We start from the raw sequence: 25,971 nt of genomic DNA, 5'->3' as shown, positions 1-25,971 counted from the left end.
CAGATGAGCATTTATGCTCAATTTGATGCTAGAGAACACTTAATTTGAACCCCAGTTACGTGTTCTCTAGCATCAAATTGAGCATAAATGCTCATCTGTAAAAACACTAACAGATGAATGGACGGATTTGGCCCTAGCTTAGATGTGGGTATGTAGGTATCTATACTAATAAAAGAGTAATATGCTAATTAGACCGGGAGACCTTCCAGACGTTCTTTTGGACAAAGCCATGTTGGCAGGCCCCAGGCAGAGGCAGTTAGGGGCGATCAGGCCAGGAGGGGAGGGCAGTTGGGGGTGATCAGGCTGGCAGTGGGGGGCAGTTGGGAGTGAACAGGCCAGCAGGAGGGCAGTTAGGGGCAATCAGGCCAGCAGTGAGGAGCTGTTGGGGGCAAGCAGGTCAGCAGTGGGGGGCAGTTGGGGTGAGCAGGCCGGCTGGGGGGGCAGTTGGTGGCGAGCAAGCTGGCAGGAGGGGAGCAGTTGGCCATCCCCCGAGGAGTTCCAGATTGAAGAGGGTGCAGGCCAGGCTGAGGGACACCCCCCCACCCCTGCACGAATTTCGTGCACCGGGCCACTAGTTAGGAATAATAAAGAAACCAAGGGAATGAGTAATATTTATTTTTTAAATTACATTTTATTGATTTTTAGAGAGAGGAAGGGAAAGGGAGAGAGAGATAGAAACATCAATGATGACAGAGAATCATTGATCATCTGCCTCCTGCACGCCCCCTAGTGGAGATTGAGCCCACAACCTGGGCATGTGGCCTAACCAGGAATTGAACCGTGACCTCCTGGTTCATAGGTCGATGCTCAACCACTGATCCACACCAGCCTCATGGGAATGAGTAATACTTAAAGTAGTTGTTACTTTGCTGTGCAAAACCTTCTTAATTTTATGTAGTCCCATTTGTTTGTTTTTGCTTTAAAACCAACAAAAAAACAAAAAGGCAACCTACCAAATGGGAGAATATATTTGCAAATGATATACTCGATAAAGGGTTAATATTCAAAATATATAAAGAACTCATACAACTCAACAAACATAAAAAAAACACCAAAAACTCAATTAAGGAGAACCAAGATGGCAGCATAAGGTATAAACCTGTACGTGCTGCCCCCCACAAACACATTAAAACTACAACTAAAAGACAAAACAGCTATCATCCAGAACCACGGGAAAGCTGGCCGAGTGGAAGTTCTACAACTAGAAGGAAAGAAAAAAGCGCATCGAGACCGGGTAGGAGGTGCAGAGGCTCCAAGAACAGAGGTACGGAGGCACACTCGAGGCGGGCTGCACCTGGGTGCGCGGTTTTTTTCAATTGGAAGGGGATACAAGCTCTCGAATGCACTGAACTCCTTTACGGCGAGACTCTGGGGACCCAGACTCCTACGGGGAGAAACTGGACTGTCTTGCAGAGGGTTGGAAAGCGAGGGTGGCTTTCTCGCAGAGCTGCTCGCAGGGATCATTGTTGCTGTGGGGGCACGGGACGCGGGGACTCGGGGATGCAGAGACGCTGAGACGCGAGGAGACGCGGAGATGCAAGGAAATGCGGAGACTCGAGGAGTCACGGAGATGGCTGACGACAGCGATTGCTGTTTGCTCCGCCCTGGTGATTCTCTGAGACCCCGCCCCACTCAATTTACATCCCCACCCAAGCAGGGCAAAGGAACCGCCTGCCCTTTTGCAGCCTAACCTAACAAACTGCAGCTGGATCAGAGAGCTCCAAAACTTCCAAACCCCAAACAAAGAGGAGAAATCTGCTGATATCGCTGTAGCTCTTGCTGGGTGGACTCACACAGTGGTTGACTTGGAGATCCAGGAGCCAGGGTACCCAGTGGTCAGATACCAGATTTCAACTCCTCACATCCATAAGGGACACACTCAAGAGGCAGACTCAGTGAGCACCAAAGCCCCACTGAAGCAAGTTCTACTCCATAAGGGTGTCTCCAGCACAGCAGTTCTTCCACTATAGACACAGCGGGTCCTTGCAGTCAGCCAAAATGCGGGGACAGAGAAACATGTCACAAATGAAAGAAATGGAGGAAAGCAAACTACTGGACATAGATTTCAAAACCACAGTTATAAGGTTACTCAGGAATCTTCTACGAACCTCCAAGGAACTTAGTGAGACCTTCAAGGATCTTAATGAGAATGCCCAAAAAAATGGAAAAGGACCAGTCAGAAATTAAACATACACTGACTGAAATTAAGAAGAATATACAGAGATCCAACAGCAGACTAGAGGATCCCAAGAATCAAGTCAAAGATTTGAAATACGAAGAAGCAAAAAACACCCATCCTGAAAAGAAAAAAAAAGAATAAAAAAATATGAAGATGGTGTAAGGAGCCTCTGGGACAACTTTAAGCATACCAACATCCGAATTATGGGGGTGCCAGAAGAAGAGAGAGAGCAAGATACTGAAAGACTATTAGAAGAAATCATGACAGAAAGCTTCCCCTACCTGATGAAAGAAATAGACTTACAAGTCCAGGAAGCGAAGAGAACCCCAAATAAGAGGAATCCAGCCAGAACCGGTTTGGCTCAGTGGATAGAGCGTCGGCCTGCGGACTCAGGGGTCCCGGGTTCGATTCCGGTCAGGGGCACGTACCTTGGTTGCGGGCACGTCCCCAGTGGGGGTTGTGCAGGAGAGAGAGAGCAAGATACTGAAAGCCTATTAGAAGAAATCATGACAGAAAGCTTCCCCTACCTGATGAAAGAAATAGACTTACAAGTCCAGGAAGCGAAGAGAACCCCAAATAAGAGGAATCCAAAGAGGACCACACCAAGACACATCATAATTAAAATGCCAAGAGCAAAAGACAAAGAGAGAATCTTAAAAGCAACAAGAGAAAAGCAGTTAGTTACCTACAAGGGAGTACCCATACCACTGTCAGCTGGTTTCTCAACAGAAACCATGCAGGCCAGAAGGGAGTGGCAAGAAATATTCAAAGTGATGAATAGCAAGAACCTACAACCAAGATTACTGCACCCAGCAAAGCTATCATTCAGAATTGAAGGTCAGATAAAGAGCTTCACAGACAAGAAAAAGCTAAAGGAGTTCATCACCACCAAACCAGTATTATATGAAATGCTGAAGGATATTCTTTAAGAAGAGGAAGAAGAAGAAAAAGGTAAAGATAAAAATTATGAACAACAAAGTGACAACAAATAAATATCTATCAACAAGTGAATCTAAAAATTAAATCAGAATAAACTGGTGAATGTAATAGAATCAGGGGCATAGAAAGGGAGTTGACTGACAATTCTCTGGGGGAAGGGGGATTGGGGGTTTGGGAAGAGATTGGACAAAAATCTTACACCTATGGATGAGGACAGTGGCGGGGGGTAAGGGCATGGGGTGGGGTGGGAACCAGGTGAAAGGGAGCTATGGGGGGAAAAAAGAGGAACAACTGTAATAATCTGAACAATAAAGATTTATTTTAAAAAACTCAATTAAAAAATGGGCAGAGCACCTGAATAGATATTTCTTCAAAGAAGACATACAAATGGAAATGCAAATCAAAACCACAATGAAATATCACCTCACAGCTGTCAGAATGGCTGTTATCCAAAAGCAACATATAACAAGTATTGGCGAGCATGTAGAGAAAAGAGAACCCTTGTGCACTGTTGGTGGGGTTGTAAGTTGGTGCAGTCTCTATGAAAAACAGTATGGAGGTTCCTCAAAAAATTGAAAATAGAATTACCATAGGGTCCAGCAATTCCACTTCTGGGTATATATTCAAAGAAAATGAAAATACTAAGTTAAAAAGATATATACATCCCTGTGTTTATTGCAGCATTATTTACAATAAGTAAGATATGGAAACACCCTAGGGTGTCCATCAAAAGATGAATAAAGAAAATACACAATGGAATATTATTCAGCCACAAAAATAATGAAATCTTAACATTTGTGACAGCATGGCTGGGCCTAGGGAGTATTATGCTAAGTGTGCTAAGTGCAGTAACCCAGAGAAAGAAAAATACTGCCTGACTTAATTTATATGTGGAATCCGAGAAACAAACACAACAAAAAAGAAACAGACTTATAGATACATAGAACAAACTGCGGTTGCCAGAGAGGAGAGGTCTGGGGGCATGGGCGAAAAAGATGAAGGGGAAGAAGTACAAACTTGTAAGTAAATCATAGGGATGTAATGTACAGCATAGGAGATGTAGTCAATAATATCATTACTTTATATGATGACAGATGGTTACCAGACTTACCATGATCATAAGCTATATAAATGTCAAATCATTATGTTCTACACCTGAAACTAATATAATATTATATGTCAACCGTTCTTTAAAAATATAAAAAATAAAATAGTTGTTATATTTTAATAGGTGGGGGAGGAAGAAGGAGGATAGAGTTAAGAATAGACAGGCAATTTCTGGGGGATTAGTAATGTTCTGTTTTTGTTTCTTGCTATTCATTTTATTTTGTTCTTTAAACCATATACTTTGGTTTATATGGTTTTTTGTATGTTTACTATACTTCGCTAAAAATAGTTGCTACTTCTCCGTTTCTTCCTCATTTCTCCACTCGCCTTCCTGGTTAACCCTTCTCACACCATCTCTGGTCACTCCTCCAGATCTTGGCAAGAGCCTTATGTTGTTTTGTTAACAAGCCTGCTTATATATTACTCATGTCTCTGGTTACTGTCTCCTTTTCTCTTTGTCATTGTTGTCACTTTTGCTGTCCTTTATTTTTCTTAAAAATGCTTTCTTATTTGCCTTTAGAGAGTAAACAAGAAAGTGGGTTTCCTTCCCTGTTTTCTGACTTTATTTTAGATATTTTCTTCTCACCTAACAACTGAGTAAGTACAATGTTTAAAGTTAAGGGGGGATGGATGTAAAAAGTATTCAGGTCGCCGAAACCGGTTTGGCTCAGTGGATAGAGCGTCGGCCTGCGGACTGAAGGGTCCCGGGTTCGATTCCGGTCAAGGGCATGTACCTGGGTTGCGGGCACATCCCCAGTGGGAGATGTGCAGGAGGCGGCTGATCGATGTTTCTCTCCCATCGATGTTCCTAACTCTCTATCTCTCTCCCTTCCTCTCTGTAAAAAATCAATAAAAAAAACAAAAAACAAAACAAAAACAAAAGTATTCAGGTAACTTTCTTCGGTACATTTGGATTAGAGAATCTTTTGATCAATACCTTGAGCTCTTTGCCAGCCTTCTAGGTTTATATGTTTAACAGCTTTATTGAGATGCAATTCGCATACCACACAATTTACTCAAAGTATACAGTTCAGCCCAGTCAGCGTGGCTCAGTGGTTGAGCATTGACCCATGAACCAGGAGGTCACGATTCGATTCCTGGTCAGGGTACATGCCAGGGTTGCTGGCTTGATCCCCAGTGTGGGGCATGCAGGAGGCAGCCAATCAATGATTCTCTCTCATCATTGCTGTTTCTCTCTCTCCTCTCCCTCTCTGAAATCAATAAACATATTAAAAACACACACACACACAAGTCAGTGACTTTTAGTATATTCACTGAGTTGTGTAGCCATCACCATAATCAATTTTAAAATCTTTTTATCACTCCTAAAAGAAAACCCACACCTCTCAGCTATCAATCCCCAGCTCCCCCACCCCCAGATCTAGGCAACCACTAATTTTTGTGTCTCTGTAGATTTGTCGATTCTGGATATGTCATATAAATGGAATCACCTAACACGTGGTCCTTCATAACTGGCTTTTTTTCAGTTAGCATAATGTTTTCAAGGTTCTTCCATGTTGCAGCTTAGATCAGTACCTCATTCATTTTTATTGCTGAATATATTCCACTGTATGGATATACCACATTTTATTTATCCATTCATTAGTTGATGGACATTTACAATGTTTCCATTCTGGCCATTATGAACAAAGATGGGCATCCATTGAACAATTACTTGCTTTTAGATCATTTCTTTTAAGTGGTATGTAGAAAATATGAAAAATTCCAAAGAATATAAAGAATATAATAAAATTTATTCATAACCCCACCACTCATATACCAGGTATAAGCTTTGTTAACACTTCTCTGTGGGAGAAAAATACATATTTATATAGTTTATTAACTCCTTGTTTCTCTTTAAGATTTATTTTTCATTTGAGCAGATTTTTGCCAAATCACTGCAAGACTGGCCAACTGAAGTTGTAATAAATAATTTATAAATCATCGTGCAATGTGAGAACAGTAGAGTTATTAACTAATCAGATGGGAAGGGAGGAAGGTTTAGAGGAAGTTTCACAGAGGAGGAAACATTACAAATATAAATAGATAGATAGATAGATAGATAGATAGATAGATAGACAGACATACGTTCTTCACACTGGTAAGTAAATAAAGCATTGAGGTTTCTAATAAAGTCCATTTGTTCTGTTGTAGGAAGCTGGCAGGATGTACAGTTTTTATCACAGGTGCAAGCCGTGGTATTGGCAAAGCTATTGCATTGAAAGCAGCAAAGGACGGAGCAAACATTGTCATTGCTGCGAAGACCACTCAAGCACACCCCAAACTTCCAGGCACAATCTATACTGCTGCTGAAGAAAGTGAGTGAGTGTGACAATGCCATTTCATGAACTATCCTCACCATGGTTGCAATACATAGATAATTTACTGGAGAGTTTAATTATAGCTCTTTGAAAGCTACCCTAAAAATAAGTTTATCTGCTTAAAGTATTTTGTCACCTTAGAGCAGTGATTGGGAACTGTTTTTCTCCTCCAGCACTTTTGAGTGATATGAGAGACTCCCATTAAAAATTGTGTCTCATGAGGGCAGTGGTTCTTGAATCTGAGTGGAGAATGGGAGAGTGGAAATAGAGAATTTGAGAGGTGGATGATGTGAACACTTTGAAAAAACTCCATGTTATTTATTTTCTGCACCATTTTCAAGTCATTATTTTAACACTTTTAGTCCACAAATAATTACTGAGTGCTTATATTCAAGGCATTGTGCTAGGCACAGTGCCAGGAGGGAGAGCTTAAAAATTCAACTTCACCTGAGGTCATTGGTTTTGTTAGTTATTTTACTAGCACTGTGGTTATGTAAAGAGAATATGTATCAAATATTGATGAATGAAGTGATGTCTGGGATTTGTTTTAAAATACACCAGCAGCCCTAGCTGGTTTGGCTCAGTGCATGAAGTGTCGGCCTATGGACCCAAAAGATCCCGGGTTCATATCAAGGTCAAGGGCACGTACCTCAGTTGCAGGCTCCTCCCCGGCCTAGGCCCTTGTCAGGGCACGTGTAGAAGGCAACCAATTGTTGTGTTTCTCTCACATCGATGTTTCTCTGTCTTTCCCTCTCTCTCCCACTCTCCCTAAAAATCAATGGAAAAATATCTTCGGGTGGGGATAAAAAAAAAATACACCAGCAAAACACAAAATGAGGTTGGATGTAGATAAATTGTACTGGCTAAACATTAACAATCATTGAAGATAGGTGATAGATTCATGGTAGTTTATTATCTCGTTCTTTATATTTTTTGAAATTTTTCATAATAGTTTAAAAAAAAAATCCTCACTCAAGGATATTTGCTCCATTGATCCCTAGAGAGAGAGAGTGGAAGGGAGGGAGAGAAAGAGAAACACTGAGAGAGACATATCGATTGGTTGCCTCCCGCATGAGCCCCAACCAGGGATGGGGATCAAACTCACAGCCGAGGTACGTGCCCTTGGTGCCCTTGACAGGGAATGGAGCCCATGACCGTTTAGTCCTCGGGCTGATGCTCAACCATTGAGCCAAACTGGCCAGTGCTCATAATAGGTTTTTAAGATTACCTTCCTTTTTTAGCTTTTTAATAGAATTTTAAAATTCCTCTTTGCTTTTTAATGGAACTAGTCTATCTAGTTTGAGGCTGGATATGGGTTAGACAATCTGTCCTACTGTACGGGTAGAGTCACTAGTGGTTATAAGACATAGTTATTTACATTGATTTTCTGAAAATAGGGTACTTGTTTCTTTTGACTCCTATCAGAATGAAAGGTTTAATATTTACATGCTTTAATGCTCTTTTTGTTTCTTTATTCTTCATAGTTGAAGCCGCTGGAGGAAAGGCCTTGCCATGTATTGTTGATGTCAGAGATGAACAACAAATCAGTAATGCAGTGGAGAAAGCAGTTGAGAAATTTGGAGGTAGTGCCGTAATTCTGAAATAATTACTGAATATTGATAAAATATAGGTGTAACTATAACTTCAATTAAATTTTTTTTCTGAGTCTTTGGAGTATAACCAAAAATGAGATTTGTTCATATAGAAATGTAGCTCTCAAAACCATCTGATGAGGGTTTTTTTTTTATTTGGCAAAAATTATTTTGAATAATATAACACTTTTACCACCCAATATAAGGTTAGGATCTTGACAATAACATACATGTAAACAAAAGTAGTTCCTTAGATCCCATTCTCTTGCCTCTCTTCAATTACTATAACTATATGTTATATATGCAGTGGCTGGGGATGGAAGACTGGATACAAGGTGCAGCAATAGTCATTATTCTAGATTCATTTTATTTTATAAATGAGTTACCAAAACACACTTGATCTTTGATGATTTGCCTGGAATTGAAACTCTGGGTCTTTTCTCTCTTCTCAGTTCCCAAGACCAGAAAGGGCCTTAGAAGGGAGGGAGATCTGTGCTTGGAAGGAGGACAGGCTTTGGAAAGATGCTAGAGAAGAGGGAAAATTTTAAAGAAGTTAATCTTAAGTTCTTAGAGACAAGGAGGGATGACCAGGACGTAAGAGAACAGATAAGAATGGAAGCTACAAAACACCAAGGACTAAGCCTCCTTGTAGTTTCACATGGAGCTCTGATGATGGTCTGTCTCCATTGTGCTAGTGAAAATCATTTGGGTATTTTGACACAGCTACTTAGTTTTATATTGTTGTATTGATTATTCAGTTTATCTAAAAGAAGTATTTGTGAACTAACTTAGATTCAACTACACAGAGTAAATGTTTTTATTTCTTTTTGTTATAAACTTTAAATTACATTAATAAGAAGTTGATTATTTGAAAACAGGAATTGATGTCTTGGTGAATAATGCCAGTGCTATTAGCTTGACCAACACATTGGAAACACCTACGAAGAGGGTGGACTTGATGATGAATGTCAACACCAGAGGCACCTACCTTACGTAAGTTAAAGAATTGTCGGGGAGAGCCCTAGCCGATTTGACTCAGTGGATAGAGTGTCAGCCTTCGGACTGAAGGATTCGGGTCAAGGGTACATGCCTGGGTTGTGGGCTTGATCCCCAATAGGGGGTGTGCAGAAGGCAGCCAATTAATGATTCTCTCTCATCATTGATGTTTCTATCTCTCTCTCCCTCTCTGAAATCAATAAAAATATGTTTAAGAAAAAAAGACTTGTCTCAATTTACAAAAATACTTTGTTTAGAGAGGAAAAAAAAAAGAATTGTCGGGGAAAATGTTGTAATGTTTTCTCAGAAGACTAGTTAGTAAACAGATTTGAAACAGATTGCCAATACAGTTTAAAATCCAGCCAAACAGCCTAAAAGTGCTCCAAGTTAGTAGAGAGTAGTTGAAATAAATTGTTTTATTCAGAGATCCTTTTTTTCCTCCTGTAAATCTAATAAATACTAAAGTATAGCTCATGTATTTTCAAACATTTGTATGAAGAAATACATACAGGGTATCCCCCATATATACATACACACTTTAACAGCTGTTAGCTCAATTTTGAAAATGAAGTATATTTTAATAAACATTGCCTTTACAATTATTCAAAGTGTGTGTATATATTTTATGGGGACACCCTATATATGCATACCAAGTCTTCTAATTAAGCCAGCAATAGTCTCTCCTTCCTTTGAAAACACTTGGGTTTTAGTTATATAAATAACAGGAAGCTCATTATGAATCACTTTATTTATTTATTTATTTATTTTCAAATATATTTTTATTGATTTCAGAGAGGAAGAGAGAGAAAAAAACATCAATGATGCCCAGCTGGCGTGGTTCAGTGATTGAGCGTAGACCTATGAACCGGAGGAGGTCAGAGTTCGATTCCTGGTCAGGGCACATGCCCAGGTTATGGGTTCGATCCCCAGTGTGGGGCATGCAGGAGACAGCCAATTGATGATTCTCTCTCATCATTGATGTTTCTTTTTTTTTTTTTTTTAATTAAATTTTTATTGTTCGGATTACATTTGTTCCTCTTCCCCCCCCATAACTCCCCTCCTTCCAGTTCCCGCCCTCACTCCCCACCCACTGTCCTCATCCATAGGTGCACGATTTTTGTCCAGTCTCTTCCCGAATCTCCCATTCTCCTTCCCCCCCAAGAATAGTCAGTCCATTCCCTTTCTATGTCCCTGATTCATTATAATCACCAGTTCATTCTGTACATCAGATTATTTATTCACTTGATTCTTAGATTCACTTGTTGATAGATGCATGTTTGTTGTTCACAATTTGTATCTTTACCTTTTTCTTCTTCCTCTTCTTAAAGGATACCTTTCAGTATTTCGTATAATACTGGTTTAGTGGTGATGAACTCCTTTAGCTTTTCCTTGTCTGTGAAGCTCTTTATCTGACCTTCAATTCTGAATGATAGCTTTGCTGGATAAAGTACTCTTGGTTGTAGGTTCTTGGTATTCAGCACTTTGAATATTTCTTGCCATTCCCTTCTGGCCTGCAAAGTTTCTGTTGAGAAATCAGCTGACAGTCGTATGGGTATTCCCTTGTAGGTAATTGAGTCTCTTTCTCTTGCTGCTTTTAAGATTCTCTCTTTGTCTTTTGCTCTTGGCATTTTAATGATGATGTGTCTTGGTGTGGTCCTCTTTGGATTCCTTTTGTTTGGGGTTCTCTGCGCTTCTTGGACCTGTAAGTCCATTTCTTTCACCAGGTGGGGGAAGTTTTCTGCCATTATTTCTTGAAATAGGTTTTCAATATCTTGCTGTCTTTCATCTTCTGGCACTCCAATAATTCTGATATTAGTCCGCTTAAAGCTGTCCCAGAGCTCCTTACACTATCTTCACACTTTCAGATTCTTTTTTCATTTTGCTTTTCCAGTTGGGTGTTTTTTGTCAAATCTTTGGTTTGATTCTTGTGCTCCTCTGGTCTGCTATTGGGTATAATATTCTTTATTTCAGTCCGTGTATGCTTACTTTCTAATTTCTTTATCGTAGCATCGAGGGTCTCATTAGTTTTCGTGAGGCTCTGCTCAAGTTTATAGCAAGCCCTCAAAATTGCGATTCTTAGCTCCATATCCTCCATTTCTGTCATGTTTTTTTGTCTCCGCATCTTTTATGCTTTCTTGGTGCACCCCCTTGTGGTCTTTGTGCGCAGTCTTGTTCTAGCCACGCCTTAATTGTTGTAGTTAACACTAGAGGGATTTGACCACCAGGCCGACTGGCTGTAGAAATCAGCAGTGTGGAAAACTTCAGTCCTCCGGGGAGGCACTAGTCCAGCCTTTGCCTGAGGCGATCGGCAAATGGCTGTGCGCAGGGCCTGGGCGGGGCGGGCTCAACAGGGCGGGGGGAGGGAGCAGCTATGGCTGCTCTCAGTCTGTCTCCAGGGGCTCTGCCTCTCTGTCCCCACAACCGCTGCAAACCTCGGAGGGACCGTAGCCAGACAGTCCTGCTTCTCCCGTTTGAGTCTGGGTCCCTAGAGACTCGCCCAGATCTGTAGCCCAGAGTCTGAGACTCACTCCTGATTGAAAACGACAACCGCGCCCTCAGCCACCAGCCCGCTTTGCGCGCGCACCACCGCACCACCGTACCTTTAAATTTTCCACACTGCGCCTCCTCTAAGCCTCGTAATGCTGTTGTTTTTCCTTCTAGTTGAAGAGTTTTTTTTCAGCCAGGCTTCCTGTGGTTCTGGGTGATGTCCGTTCCGTCTTTTAGTTGTATTTTTGAAGTGGTTGTTCGAGGCAGCAAACTCCGGTGTTTACCTATGCCGCCATCTTGGTTTCTCCTCATCATTGATGTTTCTATCTCTCCCTCTCCCTCTCTGAAATCAATAAAAATATATTTTTTTAAAAAACTTACCTACTGTAGAAATGTTTCACAGAAGTGCAGAAATTAAGTTTGTTCATTGTATTGTTCACTAGATACAAAGACACAAAAAATGTCTGGCTAAAAAGTGAAAAATGGACTATGTTATGAATTCTAAGTACTAAATACACCTCCATGATTTGAAACACAGACAGATCAGTGCTTTACTCATGTTGAATACAAACATGATCATCTACTGTATGGCAACATTGTGTGGCCAGTGTATTGTTAAGGAAATTGACTCTCTTTGCCACTCAAGAGAGAATTCCCAGATCAGTTCCCAAACAAAGAATGGGTCAAAGGCTTGGCTTTTTTAGTTGACATTATGACTTATGTAAACACAAATGCATGGTTTTCACTGTTCATTCTTTGTGAAATTATGTCTTTAGAAAACCCATTTGGCAAGAACAATTTGGACCCATATCTATTCTGAGGTCATTTTCCAAAAATGAAAATGATGGCCTAAAACTACATTTCTTTGAATGTGAAATATGGTCTTATGCCTGGAATAGATTTAGTTTGTTTCCTATTGATGTTTTGAGGTGCAGTTCACTGTTTTAATCACTGTCAGTTCTAATATTGGTTGCTCCTCCCCACCTCACCCCCATAAAAGTGAAGCACCTTTGGAAAGGAATAATATATATAAAAATTCATTAGTGATATTGATTGTAATTGGTTTATAAACTTGAAAAAAACATTGCTGATGGTTCCAAGAATATTGTAATAAGAAAACTAACTTGAAAGAAGAGAGGACAAGTTCAAAGTTCTAGAAGTTATTGACTATGAAATAAAATTAAAAGCTACAAAATTATTGAGCTACAATATTTAACATGTTATAGCTTAATAATGAAACAATTTTAAATATTGGACTTGAGTCTCCTGTAAAATAAATTGCCTACCTTTATAAACAGTATTTAAAAAAACCCAAAAACTTAATATTGCTCCCAAAGGCATACTGCATTGCATACTGGTGCAAATTAACTTTGGAAATGTATTGGGAGTTATGTTATTAAATTACAATTCCAGCATAGTAGGAATACCATATCTACTAAGATGAAATAAGTAAACCTATATAATAGTAATAATACAGTAGTTTATTTCATGTTTAGCATATGAACTGTTTCAAATATCTCATGTATCATCTCATTTTAATCCCTTGGTCAATCCTAGATTTTAGCAGGTATTACCAACATTTACCAATGAGAAAACAGAAGTAGAATGCTATGTATTTTCCCCAGGATTACACAAGGAAGGGGCAGAAGGATTTGAACCGAGGTGTGTCTGACTGGAATATCCATGTTCTTTGCACAGTACAAGCTGTGCTGGCTGACAATTACATTAACTGTTACTGAAAAGTGTGTGTGTTGGGGAGGGAGAATTTTAAAGGCTGTAGTTGAGGATAACCTCAGTTGGATTTAAGGCTAATATGCCAAGGATTTTATTATTATCATCAAGTAGATTATTTTGTCAGGCCATTAAACAAAGTTTCAAGGTTGAAAAATTAGTTGCTTTTTCCATGTTCATTCTAGAAGAGTAAAAATAAACAAAAGTACTCTATAGATTACTGAACAAATTCAATTTCTCTGCAGAAGTAGATTACAATAAAACTTTAAAAAGTGGGGTGGTTATTAGAAAACTATTCATTTGGCTTGTGTTTTCTTTCACTTTCAGGTCTAAAGCATGTATTCCTCATTTGAAAAAGAGTAAAATTGCTCATATCCTCAATCTCAGCCCACCACTGAACCTAAATCCACTGTGGTTCAAACAGCACTGTGGTAGGTGGTAGGATGAGGGGATGGTTTGTTTATTTGTTATGCATTAAATCAGTGCATCTATTATGTAATCACAATTTACATATACTTTCAGCATTACATTTTCTATGCAGAATCAGTAGCATTTTGGAAAGTAGATTCTTAAACTTTTGTCTGTAATTATAGAATTTAGGTATAATATGTATTCATTAAAATGCACAGATCTTAATCGTTCAGGTTGATGAGTTTTGACAAATGTATACACCTGTAAAGCCAACATCCAAATCAAGATATGCATTTCCATCATCCCAGAAAGCTCCCTCAAGTCCCAATGAGTGTGTTTTATTGAATGTAACTTATCTATAATAATAAAAGTGTAATATGCTAATTAGACCGGACTAACCTTCCGGACGACCTTCCAGACGAAGCCGTGGAGGCAGGGGCCGAGGCAGAGGCAGCCGCCATGGCAGGCAGGGGCCAAGCCCCTTGCATGAATTTCGTGCATCAGGCCTCTAGTTCTTCAATAATGTTGATTAAAAACTATCCATGAAATACTTTACCTTCCACAGCAAACTAATGATTCAAGATATGTTAAATAACAAGATTTATGTGTAAGTACCTCCTTTAAAATAGTTGTATCAGAGACTTAATTCTTATTTCACAAAGCAAACTAGAAGTTGTTTTCATTGACAAGGTTAATAAACAAGTTTGTAGCCTTTAGTTGTTATTTTACTAGCAGTAGTTTGCCTTTAAATGATCACTTTCATTCTTTACAAAGAAAAAAAACAGATTAAGAAACAGTAGTGTAACTTATTCCAATAATATTAAGGGAAATTAAAGTTTATTACTGTATCTTTTCTTTTAATAAAATGTTAGGATGGAAATATATATAGAAGCTCACCCCTGTTCAGATACCTCCATAAAAACTGTTTTTTTTAAAGAGTATGTTTTAAAAAGTATGTTTTATATATATTATATTATTAAAGAATTCTAAAAAATGTATCAGGAAAAAATAGTAATAGAAAGAAATTAATTTATTTCTTAATTAACTATTATTTCTTGTGGTTCCTTTCAGCTTATACCATTGCTAAGTATGGTATGTCTATGTGTGTGCTTGGAATGGCAGAAGAATTTAAAGGTGAAATTGCAGTCAATGCATTATGGCCTAAAACAGGTATGTACTTAAAAAAATATTTTTTAATTCTCATTTATTGTTCTTTTAAAAAAATTATTGATTGCCCTAACCAGTTTGGCTCAGTGGATAGAGCGTCGTCCTGTGGACTCAAGGGTTCCAGGTTCGATTCCGGTCAAGGGCATGTACCTTGGTTATGGGCACATCCCCAGTAGGGGGTGTGCAGGAGGCAGCTGATCGATGTTTCTCTCTCATCGATGTTTCTAACTCTCTGACCCTCTCCCTTCCTGTCTGTAAAAAATCAATAAAATATATTTAAAAAATAAAAAAATAATAAAATTATTGATTGATTTCAGAGAAAGAGAGGAAGGGGGAGAAAGAGCAAAAGAAACATCGATTTGTTGTTCCACTTATTTATGCATTCATTAGTTGCTTCTTGTCTGTACCCTGACTGGGGATTGAACCCATAACCTTGATATATTGGGACAATGCTTTAACCAACTGAGCTACCGGGTTAGGACTCATTTATTGTTCTTGACACTCTTGAGATGCATCTTGGGTGAGCAGGGTGGGGTAGGAGTGAGTAGACTGTCAAAGGTAACTCAGTCTGTCTGTCGGGAAACAAGTTAAACTCTTTATTGTACATATAAGACCTTTTCCAGCTTTCACTTGGACTAAATGACTGACTCTTAAGCAGATCGTTATACTGGAAACATTGAACATTGGAGCACTTGAAGAGTTTCATTAAAGCCGACAGGAAGCCAGCTGTGCTTCCCTAATCTTTTCTCCATCCTCATGTTTGGTACCTTACTAAATTCTGCAGATTCTCATGCTATTGTTTTATCCTCATACATCCCAACAAATGTTTCATTAGTTTCTTATATTCTTACTACCTTTGTCTTTTTCCACTATAATAAGCTGGCCTATCTGTTACTTTCACATGAATTCTGAGCTCACAGCGTGCCTAGACCCCCTTGAGGTGACAAGAACCTACACATGGCTGGACTTTGTATGCAGCTTTAGAATTCATGTACGGCATTGTTTTATTTATTTTCATCACTCCACAAGTACCTATTGGACACACTGTGGGGTGCACACTGTGTAGGGTACTGGGACACTTTTTCAGCCTTTTCACCTAGTAGGTGACTAAGTTGGTAGGAATTGACTGTTAAAAGCACATTTAATCTAGTATTTTTATGAAGTGCTGTAGCCTTACAGGTACTCTTGAACTGAACTGCCACATATGGCAGTGTGAAACATACCAGAATTCTAGCTTAGGAACAGATGAAGGGTTTCTTTTCATCTTTGCTTCCCATCTGCTGTGCAGTGGGTGAAGGGATTTCCTCAGCTCCAACCCGTTGGGAGAGGTCTAATGGTATTGAAGCTGAGGAAACAAGGGGCTGTGGGTAAGAATTTATGGAACACAGGGGCACGTAGCTGATGTAACTTAGGAAAAGAAAGCTTTCGTAGCCAGCTCTCTTGTCGCCATCTTTCTTCTAAGGCAGTGGTTCTCAACCTTCCTAATGCCACGACCCTTTAATACAGTTCCTCATGTTGTGGTGACCCCCAATTTCATTGTTACAAATTGAACATAATTAAAGCATAGTGATTAATCACAAAAACAATATGTAATTATATATGTGTTTTCCGATGGTCTTAGGCGACCCCTGTGAAAGGGTCGTTCAACCCCCAAAGGGGTTGCGACCCACAGGTTGAGAACCGCTGTTCTAAGGACTCCAAGAATCAATTGTTAAAAATTTCTTTGTTTTGTAATTTGACCAAGACTCCTTTACTTACTAGCCCATTGTGGGATCAGAACCATGTTTTATTGCTTCTTTGTATCTCTTATGTTTCTGTGTCAGACACAGTTCTTTTAAGATTTTCTGGAGAGTAATATTCTTTGAAATGGGGTAAAAGGTGAGAGTGAAAAAAAGTGCTTCTACAACATTTTTCAAACTACATGTCAAGACTCATTGGTGAGTCATGAAATCTATTTAGTGAGGCATAAAATCAATGTAGTGAATTGTGAAATTGATATAGTGAGCAGCAGCCAAAATTTTTTGTTGTTTTGTTTGATTTCTAATGGAATCAAATAGAAAATATTAGAGAGTACTGCACACAGTAAGGGTCAGTATTATTTCATAAACTTTTGTTTCCTATATAAATGTCATATATGAATAAAATATGTTAGTGTGTATGTGTATGTATTTATATTCTTAGTTATGTCAGTAAAAAGTGTTACTTATTGTGGATCACAGTCAAAGACTAAAAGTTTACACTTTACTGTGACTCTTTTTCTACTTCCTTTTCTTCTCAACCTCCTCCTCCCACATCAAACATTGCTATTACTAAAGTTAAAAGATAGTGAGATTCAGGCAGTTAGTTAGAAAGGAAGGGCTCCAAGATAACAAAAGTCCTAACATCATATTTTCCCTCTTTGTACTCCTGGTATGTAACTTTCTATTCATTAATCTTCCAAACATTTTTATATTCCAGGCACAGTGCTCCGTACTATTTATTCATTACTCATATAATTTATTAAGTGTCTACTCTGTACAAGGCATTAGGAGGTACTAAGATGAATATGATGTAGTCCTTACCTTCAAAAAGTTTTACTATTTATTGTGAAAGATGAAAGATTTTGTTGCCATCGCACTTTGTTCTTCCTTCCCTGCCTCCACTCTCCAAATCTTTAGTTTTATGGGATCCAGGGGTAACAAAGTTAGAAAAGGCCTTGTCTGACTGTAAAAATTTTATATTTTATTTATCCAACATATATTGATTGAGCATCTCTTCTAGTTGCTTAAGATGTATTATAGTACAAAACAGACAAGAATCTGTTGGAGTTAGTAAGGAGAATGAGGCAAGGTGTTCCTGGCAGAGGGGACCCGTTCCAGGAGGGAACAAGAAAGGCTGTAGAATGGGAAAATAATGTGTTGGTGGAACGACAAGGAGTTTGATCTGGTGTCTGTGCGATAAGGTGTAGGCTTTTTATTTCCCACAGACCTTGAGCAACTGTAATGCTCAGATTGACTGGAACGTTGAGTGGGTATGAGGTGGTGGGGGAAGGTGGATGAACTAGGTCCCAGGTCTTGATTGCCAAGTTTAGGAGCTTGAATTTTAATCTATATTCAGTAGAGAACCACTTTAGAATTTTAGAAGCAGGAGAGATATAATAAGCAGTGGGAAAACAGGAGCAGTGGACTGATATGGTTGTTGATGAGGTTGAAGTTTAATTTGGCATCTGAATATAGGATGGCTTGTAAGAATGGAGAGAGGAGCCAGGAAAGCTAGCTAGAATACAGCATTATCTATAATTGAGGCAATGAAAATGGATTTTAGAGGGTGTCCAAGGTGCTGGCTACTTCTTAGGTTTCTATTAAAAAAAAAAAAAAGCCCTAGCCAGTTTGGCTCAGTGGATAGAGTGTCAGCCTGGGGACTGACGGGTCCCAGGTTCGATTACGGTCAAGGGCACGTACCCCGGTTGCAAGCTCCCGGCCCTGGTCAGGGGCATGTGGGAGGCAACCAATCAATGTGTCTCTCTCACATGAGTGTTTCTCTCTGTCTCTCCCTCTCCCTTCCACACTCTCTAAAAATCAATGAAAAAAATATCCTCAGGTGAGGATTTAAAAAATAAAAAAATGATTCCTCATCCTAGACTGTATAGAGTGGCTCTCTTTCTATGTCTGCTAGAAGCTGAATAATCTCCCAACATTACTGCCCTTTACATTTATTATCAATAATCAAAGCAGTGTCCTGGTCCACTCGCTGTTTGTCCTCTCTGGCTCGTTGTGCCTTCTCTACACCAGCTACCTTCTGGGTCTAGATCTTTGACCACACCAAACCCAACACATCCAGAGGAGATCAATGAGCAGGCCCCCAACGAGGTCACCTTTAAAAATACAACTTTTTTCTTTTTATAAAATCCACTTCATAGTTTCTGCTGAAATGAAAGGCGGGAGGAGAGGAGTTATGAGGGCTGCTATTCAAAATGTCTACTGCTTCTTACCTCTTGACTGGTCAGAACAACTGTGGTAGAAGAAGAAGGTCCACCTGGGATAGATTTCATGTGGGTTGGGGTGAGGAGTCTGGGAATGCAGCTACTGATCTTGGTGCTGACCACAGAGAGGAAGATAAAAGTATCACAACAGCTGCAGCCCTCTGTCACCTGGACCACATTGCAGATGGACGTGGGAACTTGGCTAACCAGGGAGGCCAAGGTGACAAGGTGGCAACTGGCTTCTCTGGTGCTAGAAACCAAAACTAGGTGTTTTTTTTCCACAAGGACCTACTTTCCAACTTGTTCTCATGGCAGTTTTTACCATATTTCATTGATTCTGAGATGCCCAGGCTTTGACATTTTTACATCTTTGATATTGGAATGCTCTTACAATTGATGATATATCATAGTTTAATTGAGAGGGGTTTTTTTTCTTAGTGGTACACTTTATAAGTCATATCTTTGCTTCATTGAATACACCCAAGAATATATGTATGTGCTTGGTAGGGGCCGGCAGGTGTTAAAGAGGTGAGAGAAGCTCTTTCCCCAGAGAAGGAGGACTCAAAGGCAAGGCTGATGTTTTAAACCTGATATGTGCTGCATATAGTTATGTGAAAGGAAATCTTCCATTGATTTTAAGACTCTTGTTACTGTCTGTTTTGAGCAAGCTGTAACCAGAAGAATCAATCCGAAGCTACTACTTTCCCAGTTATTCCTTAATTAGATTCAAATTGTAGGGTCACCTTTAGGAATCTTGTGATCCAAGGTTTATCAGCTTTCATTACAGATATTGCTTATTTTCCTTTCCAAAAATCATCACTGAATTTTATGTGGTGGATCTTATCGTTAACTTGTACTTATTAAGTGCTTATGGTGTGCTTGTCATTGTTTTAGGCATTGGGCATACAGTGATGAAAAATAAAAACAAAATCGCCATATTCTAGTAGAGAGGAAAGAGAGACAATCAACTTAAGAAAGGAGCTCCATATTTAGAAACAAGAAACTGAGGCCCAAAGATGGTAGTGGCTTGCCAAAAATAGCATAGTTGGCATAAAAATCTCACCTTACAGCTCAGTGCTCTTTCTGTTATACCTTACTGGCTTCTTGAATCTCAAGAATGATATGCAAATTCTTAAGTATTCTGAATCAGAAAACTCTAATTGACTTTTGCTGTGAGTCTCATGAAGAAGTTCTATATAAGGCAGTGTTGTGTAGAGCAAGGAACATGTTTTCTATCCAGTTATTCCATTTAGCAAATGCTTCAAGCTCTCTGGACCTTATTTTCATCACCTGATAAGTTAACTGTCTTGCTGTTGCTTCCATAGTCCTACTGTTTGATTTGGAGTTATGGATGCGTATGTTTTCTCTGCAGCCATACACACGGCTGCTATGGATATGCTGGGAGGATCCGGTATTGAAAGCCAATGTAGAAAAGTTGACATCATTGCAGATGCTGCGTATTCCATTTTCAAAAAGCCTAAAAGTTTTACTGGCAACTTTATTATTGATGAAAATATCTTAAAAGAAGAAGGAATAAAAGATTTTGATGTCTATGCAATTAAACCAGGTAATGCTTATTATTTTTAAATCTAGTGATGCATTTTCCCACATTTTCTGCAAGGAATACACATCTCTTTTGTGTGTGTGGTTTTGTGATTATAAAGTTAATATGCTCTTTTAAAAGCTGTCTTCCCAATAAAAGGAAAACCCCAGACCAACACATCTTAAAGAAGAAAGGAAAAATAGAAGTGAGTTAAGGGATATACACATGCAGAAGGTCACATCAACTATTAATCATTTCCAAATCTTGAAACCAAATATGAAAATTAGTTTTAAAGTTGATCTTAAAATCACAGAGTAAAGATTTTATTCAAGGATACGGTAACAGAAGATACAGCAGTGTTTTTTTTTTTTCACAAAAACTTTTTAAGATTATGGGCTTTTTCTAAAAGTTTATCTCTGAGGTGCAGTCTCTTAGAGTAGCTTAATGGTAAATGGTGAAGGTGAGTGAGCAGAGTCTGTCCCATGTACAAGGGTGTGATGTGAGAAGTTCTCAGCAGTCCCCTTGTTCACAAATCATTCTTCCTCTCTGAAATTGCAGATGATGATCGTAATGATAATGCATTTTACTTTATGTATAAATTATAACACACACTAAATAATAGACATATTTAATATATGTCATATTTAGCTTATTTGTGCTAAAGTATATTTTAAATATTACTCATTAGGTTGAATGTTTATATTTGTATCATCCCTGTTTCTTCAGTTTGAACTGAATCGAATTAAATAGCTCTTCACAGTTTTACAAAGCACTTTTATATACATTGTCTAGCTAATCTCATAGCAATCCTGTGAAGGAGGCAATATTGTTTAGTGAGTAAGAACATGGAGTTTGGGAAAAGACAACTCAGGTTCAGATCCCAATTCAGCTGCACTTTAGGTGAGTCACCACTTTCTCTGAGCTTCACTTTCCTTACTGGTAAAATACTATAATGATACCTTCTATACAGGGTTTTGGTAAGAACAAAATGCAATAATGTATGTAATGTGCTTGGCACAGTGCCTGGCATATGCTACAATCACTGTATTCAGTAGTTAATATTTACAGTAGAAAAACAGGTCCAAAGAGATTATTAAGCCTTTGTCTAGGAGTATCAGCTAGTAAGTGGCAGAACCTGAATCCGATCCAGGTCTTCTGGGGCCTGGTATAGTGTAATTATCACTTCAGGTATTAAAGATATAGTGACTTTATGCACAAAATTTTAAATTTGATTTAAATTAAAAACCCTATTTTAGATTTGAGAGTGTTGAGAACTTAATATGATTAGGTACTGTGGGAAGTGTTAGGATATAACAAACCCAATGCATTCCTGCCATCCAGTTTTGTTTTGTTTTTGACCTTCTGAGAGGGAGGAGCAGACATACAGAGACAAAGAAGGGGACAAGTCCTTTTTAATAAGGAATTCCCTTCTCTTAAGGGGCCAGGTAGGAAACGAGTCCTAAGCACCTTGGAAGGATGTAGCCATATGGGTTTCATGGATAGATGAGAAGGGGGCAAAGGCTCCTGGGAGAGCAGTTAAAGGCTTAATATGTGACTCTTCGATTAGATCTTAGGGATGAGATTTTCCATAGGAAAGGAGGATAACTGGGTTATGGGGAAAGTATTTTAGCTTAGTGGTCAGGTAGTTTAACAGTTCTCATGGGGGTCTTTGCATTGCACCATTTAAAAAAAGCAGATACAATGTTTATTAAACAGGTGTTAAAATCTTAATATATTGAAGTTCTTACAGTAACCTGATTATTTTGGGGGTCATTTTTTCAGGCCATCCTTTGTTACCAGATTTCTTCTTAGATGAATACCCGGATACAGTTACCAAGAAAATGGAATCACATGGTAAGATATAGACCATATTTTATGTAGAAAAATAAAGATACTTACATATTTTTTCCAAAATGAGAATTGGACATTTCTGTCTTCTGCTGGTGCTGTGTGCAGGGCTGACATGGGGCCTTCTGTTACCTCCTCTGCTTAAAAACTACTCTCTTCAGCATGCTGAGATGCCAAGGTCCTTCCCTTCCCCGTCTATCAGTTGTGCTTTGGGTGGGTGTTCTTCCCAGGATGAACCACCAGTAGGACCTCGCCTTCTGTCTGCTTCTCTGGTATTTGGGAGCTGTGAAATTGGATTGAAATATGGGGGCACCCTGGCCGGTGTGGCTCAATTGGTTGGAGCATAGTCTCATACACCAAAAGGTGGTGTGTTTGATTCCTGGTCAGGGCACATCCCCAGGTTTCAGGTTCCATCCCCAGTTGGGGTGTGTGTGGGAGGCGACCAATAGGTGTTTCTCTCTCTCACACACTCTTTCTTTCTCTCCCTCTCAAACTCAATAAATAAATTTTAAAAATTAATAAAAAGATAGCTACTTTAAAAAGAAGAAGAAATGTGGGGATTTCTTGAAATCAGTATTATGAAACAGAGGGATAGATTTTAGTATAAGATCAGAGTCTGATGAGAACCTTTCTTCTTTGTTGAGGTGAGTAGAGCTATTCTTCCATTGAGATCTTTTATGAGGTGTGAAACACAGACAGTCCTGTGTTTCTGAGGCTGACTTCCTCTATCTTAGAGTTATTGGCCTTTCTTCCTAGATCCTGACAGTAAATGGTGTGTCAGTCTAGGTGATGTTTAGTATTTGTCTTTTTTTTTTTTTGGTACATTTAAAAATATATATGTATATATATTTTACTTCAGAGAGGAAGGGAGAGGAAGAGAGAGAGATAGAAACAGCAGTGATGAAAGAGAATCATTGATTGACTGCCTCCTGCACGATCCAGGACCGAGCCTGCAACACGTGGGCATATGCCCTGACTGGAATCCTAACTGTGACCTCCTGGTTCATAGGTTGACACTCAACTACTGAGCTGCCGCAGCCGAGCTTGTACATTTTTATATTTATTTAGTGTGAAATTAGGAGAAGCTGTGTTGGGGCTGCTAGCTGTATGTTTGTTTGTTTGTTTTAAATAATTGAGATGCTCTAAATGTATCTTTCCATTAAAGCTTACATAGTTGTAGTCTACTGACTCTACTGACTATGATCTCCAATTCAGCTCCACTAAGTACACAGTTGATATCTCCATCTTTCTGACTCTGGTGTGTTCTTTTTTCATTTGGTTTTAGAATTCCGAGTGGATAATAAAGGAGTGATTAATTAATACCCCCTAAAATTCCAATAGTTTGTTTAGGCCCATTTATTATAAGCGCCGTATACTTTAGTAGTGGTTTGCTCTTTTTAAATCTAACCTGAGAATCAGTCTTTTACTTGGAGAGTAAAAATTGATGTGTTTGGCTGTTATTCCGTTATTTTGATTTATGCTTTCAGATGCCACTGAATATATTTAAGGTCACTTTGGTCAAACAGGTATAATTGGTAGCAAGTTTATTCTGTTAATTAATTTTGTGTGTGGCCTTATCTTGCCTAGCCTTTAAAGCCATTTTCATCAACAATTATTTTGCAGGCGCTGGTACAAAGTTGAAAGAAGAGCTGCAGCCACCATCAAAACCACCTTCTGGAGCTGTGAAAGAAACGTTTAAAATCGTTAAGGCCTCTCTCAGTGATGACCTTGTTAAAGCCACTCAAGCAATTTATCAGTTTGAACTCTCAGGTAAGGATTACGGCTGGTTATCTGAGAGTTTCAGGAAACAAAGGAGGATATTTCCCTTGGACAAAAATCAGCCTCCAGGAATCCCCTATCTAGCTGACTGTATGGAGAACCCTTACCCTAGAATGTAGCCATTTCAGAATAACCAATAACTACCGATATGTATTTTTAAGTTAATATCAGTCTATATGGACATATATAAAATAAAATTTTGTTACAAATACTTTCACTGTTAAGTAATTGAGAGGAATCCTACTTAGAAGGGCATGTGGATCAAGACAGGTGGTGTAATACAGTAATTTATCTTCCACCGTGAGCGCTTGCCGTTTTTATTTTTGAGATGATTCAAGTCAGTCTGAATGTAGTCAGCTTTTTAAAACCTCTCAATATTTTTCTTCTCAATATAGTACTAACATGGTAATGACAGTTTTAAGACTAGCTACTTCATTCCTACTGTATGGAAACTTTGACATTATCAGTTCTTTTATTTTTTTTCTCCTCTATTTTATCTTAACTCATCTGTACCTTCCTGTTTTTACTTGCTTTTCTTTGTTTTTGTTTTTTTAAAACATGTTTCTATTGATTTCAGAAAGGAAGGGAGAGAGAGATAAAAATATTAATGATGAGAGAGAATCATTGATCGATTGAGCCTACAACCCGGGCATGTGTCCTGACTGGGAATTGAACCATGACCTACTGATTCATAGGTTGACATTCAACCACTGAGCCACACCAGCCGAGCTTTCCTTCTTTTTCTGTCCTTAGAACCCACGTCCATTGATTCAATCACTCTCTTGCCTATATCCTAAACTTCTGGACCTCTTTGCTTATGTCACAATCTGCCAAAAACCTAGTCCTGACTGAATCAAACTATCTGGCTGCCCCATAGTTGCATCTAGACTGCTAAATCTGCTGGAGAAGCGAAAAAATAAAAATAAAAAATCACACCACCCAGTGGATCTGTACCAGTAGAAATTCATCATTGTCCCTCCTCTACTGGGGTCTAAGCAGCACCTCAGAATTCTGTGTTTCTGTGATAGCTTACTACCTCATTTTCCACAGTGACTATTTTAAACCTCAATGTTCCTCAAATCTTCCCTCTCTCCCTTCACCACTTCCCTGCCAGTTTCAGTGGATAATCCCATCTCCTCTTTTACAGAGATAATATAAGCCTACAGATAAATTGCTTCAGCTTCCTTTCATCTGATATTAAATTAACCAGTTTCGGCCCAATCATCCTCTCTTCTCCTCCCAGTAGAATAGAGCTCAACTCTAGATCAGTGCATCTCAAGCTTTAAAATTCATGCTAATTACCTGGTTTCAGGCTACAATGCAGAATTTGACTCAGTAGGCAGGTCTGAGGTGGGATCTGAATTCTGCATTTCTGACAGTTGATGACAGTATTCAGTCCATGGATCCCACTTTGAGTAGCAAAGTTCTAATTCTGTTTCCTCTGGCTTCCTCAGGGACTTTGTGCTATTAATTGTGCCCTCTCTTCCACCTGTTCATCCTGCAGCCTCCTTCTCAAATGTATTTTAACGTTCTCAGTCTGTTCTATTATTTTAAACACAATAAGTAAAACTTATTTTCATCTGCGATTCATTCTGCTGTGGTATCATTTTTCTTCATTCCCTGAATTTGTTTTCACCAAGGTCCTTGGTGGCTTCTGTGTCACCAGTGGGCATTTGTCATTCTTACCTTGTCACAACTCTGGAGTATTTGATGGTGTTGACCACTGTTTCCTTCTGGAAATCCTCCCTTTCTTGGCTTCTTTGACAAGAGCTTTCCTTCTCTATCTGTAATCATGCCTTCTCAGTATCCTGTGTCAGATGCTTCTCCTTTGTCCTTCAAGGATGTTCTTCAGACCACTGTCTTAGCACTCCACAGACTTTCACTAGGAACCTCCAACGACTCACAAGACT

The 25,971-nt window shown here is 39.0% G+C and overlaps 1 protein-coding gene across 1 annotated transcript in view; it reads left to right on the top strand.

Annotated features, from left to right (window-relative positions):
* The window catches only part of HSDL2 (hydroxysteroid dehydrogenase like 2), a 44,170-nt gene that overhangs the window by 9,915 nt on the left and 8,284 nt on the right, over positions 1-25,971 (top strand). Inside the window, exons 2-9 of the mRNA XM_006088017.3 lie at positions 6,380-6,543; positions 8,031-8,129; positions 9,017-9,131; positions 13,680-13,783; positions 14,835-14,933; positions 20,264-20,458; positions 22,217-22,288; positions 23,906-24,052. Of these exons, the coding sequence (XP_006088079.1) occupies positions 6,380-6,543; positions 8,031-8,129; positions 9,017-9,131; positions 13,680-13,783; positions 14,835-14,933; positions 20,264-20,458; positions 22,217-22,288; positions 23,906-24,052 (995 nt within the window). The remainder of the gene's footprint in view (positions 1-6,379; positions 6,544-8,030; positions 8,130-9,016; positions 9,132-13,679; positions 13,784-14,834; positions 14,934-20,263; positions 20,459-22,216; positions 22,289-23,905; positions 24,053-25,971) is intronic.

This window comes from Myotis lucifugus, unplaced genomic scaffold (genome assembly GCF_000147115.1).
Source record: "Myotis lucifugus unplaced genomic scaffold, Myoluc2.0 scaffold_43, whole genome shotgun sequence".
Taxonomy (NCBI): domain Eukaryota; kingdom Metazoa; phylum Chordata; class Mammalia; order Chiroptera; family Vespertilionidae; genus Myotis; species Myotis lucifugus.
This window is presented reverse-complemented; position numbering and strand designations above follow the sequence as displayed.